This window comes from Emys orbicularis, chromosome 22 (genome assembly GCF_028017835.1).
Source record: "Emys orbicularis isolate rEmyOrb1 chromosome 22, rEmyOrb1.hap1, whole genome shotgun sequence".
Classification (NCBI taxonomy): domain Eukaryota; kingdom Metazoa; phylum Chordata; order Testudines; family Emydidae; genus Emys; species Emys orbicularis.
The window spans coordinates 12,149,318-12,158,665 of NC_088704.1; the positions used below are offsets into that span (position 1 = coordinate 12,149,318).

General features: G+C 41.5%; 1 protein-coding gene across 1 annotated transcript; it reads right to left on the minus strand.

Moving 5' to 3' along the window:
- Nucleotides 1-1,281: 1,281 nt before the first annotated feature.
- TARDBP (TAR DNA binding protein) lies at nucleotides 1,282-7,914 on the minus strand. Its single transcript, XM_065421181.1, has 6 exons — nucleotides 7,840-7,914; nucleotides 6,752-7,004; nucleotides 5,797-5,960; nucleotides 4,848-4,988; nucleotides 3,649-3,819; nucleotides 1,282-3,183 (listed from the first exon to the last, which is right to left on the minus strand). Exons 2-6 carry the CDS (start codon nucleotides 6,987-6,989, stop codon nucleotides 2,653-2,655), a joined length of 1,245 nt encoding a protein of 414 aa, XP_065277253.1. The 5' UTR covers nucleotides 6,990-7,004; nucleotides 7,840-7,914; the 3' UTR covers nucleotides 1,282-2,652.
- Nucleotides 7,915-9,348: the final 1,434 nt, after the last annotated feature.

The following is a 9,348-nucleotide window of genomic DNA, read 5'->3' on the forward strand; positions in this document are numbered from 1 at the left end:
CCTTGCAGGGATGCCACCGTTTAAGTCTTTGGAAGTTCCAGAATACCATTTTTAAGTGTTACTCAGCAGCAGTAGCTGGTAATAGTGCAAGTGCTAAAATGCAAAATTCACAGATGGTACAGAGTTTGGAAATCTTATCGGATTTAGGTGCAGAAAAATTAAGCAACTTTTTGCAAAGGGATCTGAATAGTGAAAAGATTTGGAATTACAATTGATCTCTGGAGAGATCACAACCCCCTTTGGTTTTTTTTTTTTTTTTTTTAAAGTATGTAGATTGAGACTTAGTTGCCAGTTATCCCCTTGGACTGGAGTTAAAGTAATACCAGTGCAAATATCTAACAAAAATTAGATAGTCTCCCCTTCATGATAAACCATATTGAGATACAAATAAATAGGATACATCCTAATTAAGATCCACTTTAAGAACTTAATATCCAAGTCAAAGCAGAAACTAAAGTAAATTGCCCTAAATCTCCATATTCAGAAGCTGCAGAATATGAAATACAGTAATAAAAGGATCAGTGTGGTGCTGGATTTCAAGCACACACTATATCAATGTCTGAAGATCTAATATTTATGGACGTAACCTTGCTGGATGTGTTACTACTGGATACATTTCTCTTTTGGAGATAAGAAGCCTCTTATAAATTCATCAATACTTTCTTCAGGTGGATATTCTTCATCATGAGCTAATATTTTATTTTAGCCACAAGTTTAGTTTCTTCTGTGCTCAAATTAGAGTGGGAATATTTCCCCTTTTGTTCCCAATCAGCAGGCTGATTTAAAGAAGCCTACAATATTTATTTTGCTTTACATTCTCATCCTCAAAGGAGCTGCTTTGGAAAATATATTTAAGAGCAGCAAATCTACTGACAGGTATATGTGTTAGCTACTTCCCCCATTGCCCCTTCTCCCCAACTCCAAAAAAAAAAAAAAAAATCCACCCTCATTCCGAAAAACAAGTAGGAGCTTCCTTGGTGAGGATGCAAGCTGGAGGGAATGGCTTACCATTTTAGGTGAGAGCACTCAACCTTGTGAGAACTGGATTTTAGATATGTATCTCAGAACAATTCAAAAATAGACAGTGGATTACAAGTTGGGTGTCAGGTATCAATGCATGAAGAGTGATGGATCCATTTGACTTGTCAACTTTTAAAGCATGCTTATCTGAAACAAACTGAATTACTGCAAAAACAACTTTACGGAAGTTCATCTCAAAGGATAAAATAAATTAACTTATGAATTCTTTGCATTCAGGGCTGCAAAACAAAGACACATATTACTTAAATCAGTTTTATTTAAGAATTTCCTACATTGACAAATCTTATAAAAAGCATCCAAACACAGAACTGCAGCAAACAGCATTCTTATGGATATCTTACAGACAGTGGAACTTCCACCCTTAAGAGGCACACTGAGCTCGCTAGTGAACTCTGCTACAACTACCGCAAAGCACACCACAAACTCAATGTTCTCGTCACAAACCCCATCATCTTCGATTCACATTACCACACTTACATATCATTAACAGAAAAGAACACACACCATACAACATTCACAGCAGTTGACATAAGGGAAAAAAAATACAGATATTCATTTCACTTAACACATTCAACTAATTGGTTAACTAGGTATAAAACCCATTTAGGCTTCCAGATATGGATGTCCTTTGAATGCAAAAAACACTCGTACTTTATTTGCTATCATTGCTCTCTGCACACTCTCTCACCAAAGCCACAGGATTGAGAGACATCTCGCCAAGTAAAATAAAATCCCATAATGCACCACCAGGTCTCTGCATGCGCTCTCTCCTTTTTCTCGCACATACCAGCCCTCTCATGCCTCGGCACCACCATCAATCCCACACAAGGTTTCAAAAGTTCAAACAGCCTTCTGGTTCCATCTCACAGCCTTGCGTTCATAGCGTTGATACGATTCCACGAAATAAAGAGTAGCGGATAAAAATGGAACACCCACCGTCTAAGACGTAGCATGTGCAGTGTGATGAAGTATTCTTGGATGAGAAAGCATGTAGACAGAAGTATTCCTAAAGCAGAATATTTACAGCACTGCTTTCAATTAAGTGCTTCTTCCATACACATTTGAAATGAGATGAACTGCAGAGATTAAATGAAGCCTTCATATTGTACTTAGTATATGAGGGGAGACAGTGTTAAAAGGAAAAAAACAAACAAACAAACAAAACACAACAACACCGACACTGTTCTCCAACTGGGGCATTTGGAGAGATTCTTATGGTGGGGATCAAATTAAAACAAACAAGAGGAAAAGAAAGAATGTAGTTTCTGACCAATGGTTTCCTTTTTGACCATGCAAAGAATTCAGCTGACAAGGAATAAAATATTACAGGAGAAACCCTTCCTCTCAATTGTAGTGTGTTAGTTTACCCATCAGGCAAACAGCAGTTCACTTTCAATCATTCAATATTCCAACAAATTATGTAACAAAACTTATAAAATTCCTTTAACCTTTCTTTTTACAAAAGAAAAATGTCAAAAATACTGTTGAATATACTGCACATTGAACAAATTGATCAGGAAAATTTTAGTATATATGCAATTTACAATATACTTACCATGAGTTTAGAAAAATTTGATTTCCCACCATAGAGTCAGTATCAGAGCCCACTGTCTACATTCCCCAGCCTGATGATTTGGAATCCATACTTGAACCAAAGCCTCCATTAAACCCACTGCTTGATCCTGCATTTGATGCTGACCCCCAACCTATTGCTGCTCCAGAGTTAGATCCTCCGTAAGAATTACTCCCTGAACTAAAACCCTGGTTCTGCTCCCTTTGCATGTTGCCTTGAGGTTGGTTGTTTCCCGATGGCCCAGACTGGTTCTGTTGACTAGCTAACATGCCCATCATTCCCCAGCTGCTCTGCAATGCTGCCTGGGCTGCCGCCATCATAGCAGGGTTGATACTAAATGCTCCAAAATTCATCCCTCCACCCATATTACTGCCCTGGTTGTTCCCCAAACCACCTCCTCCCCCCCTGCTATTACCAAATCCACCCTGATTCCCAAAGCCTCCTGGATTACCACCAAATCTTCCACCTCTTTCTAACTGTCTATTGCTATTGTGCTTAGGTTCAGCATTGGATATATGTACGCTGATTCCTTTAATGATCAAGTCCTCTCCACAAAGAGACTGGGCAACCTATAAGAAATAAGGGATGTAAATAAATATAGAATTAGACCATTTTTGAAGTACTTGTTACAACATAACAAGACAAACCACATGATTCTGAATACAAGTGTAAACTGTAAAGGAAGGGTGTGTGAAGATTTGACACAAACTAAAAACAAGATCCTTTAACTTTACTGAATAAACTTAAGTTACTTAGTCTAGTGTGAAGATCCATATACACAATACCAGCTGAAAAGTGTGAATCTGTAGACATGAACTATAAGCATATTGATGTAATTCAATAGAAATTCAAAGTACAACTGAAATTCTCAAATTGCAATGACAAAAACAAGCGCTGTACATTCAATTCCAATAATTACATGCTAAGTGACAGTGTTTGTCAACATTTATAGTCAGAATGGTAAAGAGAGATATTGAAAAGACTTAGGAAACCGTTTCCTAAATGTCAGGGGCTAAAATATTTTAAATAAATACCTGATCATCTGCAAATGTAACAAAAGCAAAAGCTCTGAAGGGTTTGGGGATGAAGACATCTACCACTTCTCCATACTGAGAAAAGAACTGCCGGAGCTCATCTGCAGTCATATCCTCAGTGCAGCGCCCAACGAACACCTTTCTGCTACGCAAAGGTTCATCAGGACTTTGCTGGGTAGAATTGCAGAAAAAGAAATATTGACCAAAACACTGCAATCATCCTTTTGAATACCAAATACAACGTAGTTTCTTTTGTGATAGAGAACTTCATAAACTATTAACCAGGTTATGGGGGTGTATCACAGCTACAGGAAGATCTAAAGAAAAGCAACCCTCCAACTGCTCTCCACTCTACCCAAGATAATATAATTAAAAACTGTACCACCTGAGAGGAAGACTGCAAGGATGAACTTGGAATTCCTGAGTAGATGGAAGCAATCTTACCCCCTAGGACCTTTGCACTAGAAGTTGTAGGGAAATCTCCTATCTTTGCTCTTGTAGTGGTGCAGTTCCAGTAGTGCTGACAATGGTGGACACACCAGTATATACTGACCACAGCCATATCTACCACCCATAATCTAAAGCTCTTCTGATGATTGGAGATTTGTTTAGAACGTCTTGCTCAAGGGGCATCTCCTAGGCGTGGTGCCAGGGGGATATATGTGAAAAATGGAGAGTGGGAAGGAGATGAGAATTGAAAAGTGATGGCAAATGAGGACTGGTTAGGTAGGCAGCAGAGCATTCCTTGTGCTTTAAATCCTTCAGTTGAATACATATATAGTGAGGAAATATGCATAGTCAAAAGTGTTGGATTCTGATCCCAGCTCTGCCACTGACCCAGTCTGGCCTTGGGCAAGTTACCTACCTATCCTCTGTGCCTCACTTTCCTCCCTTCTGCAAAATGTGGACAGTATCTGACGTAGGGGCTGCTAGACATTTAAGATGTCAGCATGCTGGTTTCTGTAGTTTTCAGACTGGACATCTTCTTCCCTGTGCTTAATAGTTTTCTCAAACCCCCATCCCACTGTTCCTTCACCTAACCTCCAGGCTCCACTCCTTCTTTTTGTCTTCTCACCTGCCTCAAGGATCCTGTTAAAGTCCCCCTCTCCCTTTGTTTGCCCATATATCTAATCCCCTTTTCACTCAACAGAGTGCCTGTTTTGGTTCTACAAACACTAAAATAATTTAAGGAACAATACCTTAGAATTAGGAAGTTTACAGTCACACCATCTTCCATCTATCATGTGTCGTTGGGACATCACTTTCACCTGGGTTTCATACTCCGTAAATCGAACAAAACCAAAACCCTTTGAGTGACCAGTCTTAATGTCTTTCTTAACCTAAAGCGAGATGGGGAAAGGAGAGAAAAAGATGATCTAGATAGCTGAAATACTGAAGCAGTAATATGCACTGATATTCTTAGACTAGCTGCAACTAGCTGCTAATTAGTAGTCTTTTCCTAGATCAAAAGGAATGCTAGGATTATCAAAGCATGATTAAAAGAGTGCAATGTGAAAAGTTTTGATCCTAATTTAATGAGGCTTCTATATCCCTCATGAAATGGCCACTGGTACTATCAACGACAGTACACAAAAGCATTTGACAGTTTCATACTTACAAAATCAGGCTGTGAATTACCATTATAGCAAACAATGTTCAAAAGAGCATGGGTTTCATGCATCGTGGCAAAGTGCTAATCTAATATCAATATAAAACATCCTTAAACCTAAACTCAAACTTATTGTTAAAGTTAAGTTTCAAATTCAAACAAGAACTGTAAAAAGTAAGTCTTCACAAATGCTACAACTACCCCCATACCAATAAACTAATATGCAAGCACAAAAACCAAACACCACACAATGGGCCACATAATGCCTTGTTTACACTAGTGTAACATCAGAATCATCCCCTTTTGAGAAATCAGTCTTGACATGGGTCAAAGACCTGAACACATACCAAGATATCTCCAAGAAAAAATAGCATACTGCAAAGCAAATAGTATAAAGCAAATTTTAATGTTACGACAGTTAAAAGTGTGCTCTTAAATTTATACTGCCCTTTTTGCCTTGTACTGGCTCATGCAGAAAAACTTCCATCTGAATTCATAGCTTTTGACTCAAGTAGAGTCAAGTAACAACAGAAATTTACCTGCACCATGAGAACTTCTCCAAATGTACTGAAATATTCCTTTAGATCTTGTTCAGTGGTTTTCCAGGGAAGACCCAGAACTATTAAATCAGATGTCTTTTGTACTGCTCGTTTTACTTTCACAGCTGATGAGGCATCTGTTTCATCCATTTTCCTCTTGTTATCTGAATGTAAAGATGTACATCAGAAACTGTCATCTCCACATTACATCAAAGGAAAGGAAAGCTACTTCCATTGGTCAGAAGCAGCATAGCACAAGGATTAGATTCTTTTTTGCAGGATGTATTGTGGAAGCTAAGAACTGGGACTCTTCCAGATACATACTATTTGGTGCATGTATGTTATAATCCGCATACAACTGCCCTACAATATCAGGGAGAGGAGTGCAGAAAACAGGCAGATTCAAACTCATCTAAAAACACACTTTCAGCTTGTTTTCCACTGAAGTACTGCCAAATAACATTCATGTGCCTGACCAGAGTTTGAGACAATGGCTACTCAATGAAAAAGGAAAAGTGCTCTCCTTATTTTTCCCTTTCCTTTTCATCCTTCACCTTTCCCACACCCTCCCCTACAAAACTGATGTCTTTGGCACAGATCATGCAAGAAGTGTCACATGGGCAAACCTCAGCCCTACATGGCGCTCACTGTAGGATTGGACCTTTGGAAGGTATCTGTATAAGATTGTTAAATGCCTTACAAACTGTAAGACAAAGTCTTATTTGTAAAGTATCTTGTACAATTATGGTGCTAAATAACAGGGAACGCTCTGAAATTCCCTTTGTGGGCCAGGCACACACTTTAAGTGAAAAAGACTTATTTGCAGTTGCTGCTATGGTTTGATAGTAAGTTAAGAGGAAAACATAAAAACTAAGGAATCTATAGATCTTGATGTAAAATTCCTTGTAACTAAGAAAGTATGGTTGTACCAAAAATTCATGGAACAAAGACAGACCTTTGGGATAATTAACAACATAGACCAGATTTCCCCAACCAGCATCTGGAGCATGGAGAATTCCTTCCACTAGCCGGACTCCTCTCATACACTGAGACACTGGGTTCCTGTAACGCAGGCCACATGCTCCGGGGAACTGGGCAGTAACTGTGGATAGCAGCACAGTGCCATCATCCTCTGAAGGGATCTCAATGGGCTCATCGTTCTCATCCTCAGTAACGCGGATGTATTCAGACATCTTTGCTGGATTTTACTAATGGATTAAAAAAAAGGGGGGGCATCAGCAATTTTTTACTCTCTCATTTTATTCATTTTTAATCTCACAATAAATCAGTTTGTTTCTCTGTAATACACCGACAATGCTTTTCTTCCTAGGCACTAATAACCTACCAAGAGATGTTGCATTTTATCTTCTCTAAGCTTTAAGTGTTGTGTTATGTTCTAACAACAGACATATAAAGTGACATTTATGGGTAGTGCCTGGACAGGAGGGATTATGAACAAAGTTATTTAAAACTAGGAAAGAAAGAGGATTTGTTTACAATCTGCAATGATCTCACCAATCACCCCAACTGAGGCGATGGGGCAAGGGCCAAGCCTGTGTAGGACGGGGCGCAGGGAAAGAACCCAACCAACTGGTATTGCTGGGAGGAGAAAAAAGGGGGGGGAAGCCAAGGACCAGACCATACTGGAGTGGGGGAGCAGAGATCAGACCATGCGAGGGCCAGGACCAAACCATTTCCAAAGAAGGAGGTGAATGTCCAGATCATCCCGGGGAGAGGGAGTCTGGGAACGGGGGAGCAGAGATCAGACCATAGGGAAAGGGAAGAAGGGAGTCAGGACCAAACCATTTCCGGGAGACGGGCGTGAGGACCAGACCACATGCCTAACCGATAGGCTGCGCCTAAATGAGGCCTAGCTTATAAACCCCCCCGCGCGCTAGGCCTCACCACCGAGCCCCCCCGCGCGCGCCCGCCTCTCTCGAGCTCCAAGCTGAGCCTAGCTCCCCCGGCCCGCTCAGGCAGGACCCAGCCGCGGTTGGGACCCGAGACGCCTGAGCCTCTAGCTCTCCGCCGCGCTCTGCTCACCAGGCCAGGGGGGCCTTACACGGGGCGAGGAGGCTCCGGGCGCCTCCACCTTCCTTTCCTGCAGCCGCTGCTGACAAAATGGCGGCCCCCGGTCCTCAGAGGCAGAGCCCGGCCTCTGGGCGAACCATTCCTCCCTCGGGGGGGGGGCGAGCTGGAAATAGACTGGAAAGAGCCAACGCCGGGAACTTGGCCTGTTTGGAACCGCGTGGAGCAGAGATCACACAGGCCTCCGTGTCCCTCGCTCGGGATGTGCGGAGCGGTGCCTCCGGGCGAGGACGGTAACAAATCTGGGATTTCCTCCCCTGCCCCAACACCCACACGCACCGCAGAGGAATGGTATGATCCGTCCCGCCGGCAACGCGCATGCGTAAGGCTGGGCCGGCGGAGAGATGGGAAATTGGCGGGAGGACGTGTGAGGAAGGGCCTAGCCCTGGCCTCGGCGTTACTCCCCTTGAAGGCAGGCGAAGCTTATGGTAGTCTCAGCACTGACCCCACCAGCAGTAGGTCTGGAGCCTTCCTCTGTAACGTTAACGCAGCGTTATTGCATTTAATGCCCTTGTTTTTTTTGCCCTTAAAGACAAAAGGACGTTTAAGGCTAAGGGAGCTGGGCAGCAGCTGGTGTTTTGCATTGCCTGCCTGCTGCTCAATTCAATGCCTCCTGCATGCACCGAAAAGACCACTGAGCTCTGGCTGGCACCGTGTGTGGTTTGTGCAACCTCTCTCGCGCCATGGACAACACTGACACTGAAAATGTAAGGGGGGTTTGGCTGTACATGTGTGAAACTTGGTTCAAGTACTGATCAAAAGCTCAAACTCTCATATTCTTTTATGTTGCAGTGGAGTGAAGTGTGAAGGCCAGCTGTTTTTTGTTCCTTGTGCACATAAAAAAGTTTAATTTTTTAAAAATGGGGTAAGTATTTGTGTACATATGTGCGCACACATTCTCAGACCAACCCCCTCCCCCCCCAGCAAACCCTCTTAAAATGAAGTTAAGATTGAGAATTCAGATAAATGTAAGGGTAAAAACATTAGAGATGGTGTAACAAAACAAGCATTACAAGACATGAAATTCAGAGTTGATATGGAAAAGCACATTTAAGGCACCCAAGCCACTTTAACTCTTCCCTATAGTTAAGCCCCTTTGTTTTCAGTTTAAACCAATTTTTACCAACAAATTCCCAGGTTTTACAAAAAATATTATTCAGTTTTTTTCTGATTTTCACCCTACTTTTTTTATCATTCAAACATAAAAATAACTTGTTTTATTGGGAAAATACAATACATTGCATGAGATATATGTATTATGATAATACATTAGTCTGTGTGTGTATATGCAAAGCTGCCTGTTGAAGTAAGGCTATGTATGAGTCTAGAAGATACACACAGGCACACACGCAAGCTCTGAAGTGTGCGCATCTGAACATACTGATGAATCTCATGTACACATTCAAGCTGTTAGCAGATAACAGGTTTAAAGATTTGACACACTAAAATGGGAAGAAAACGAAA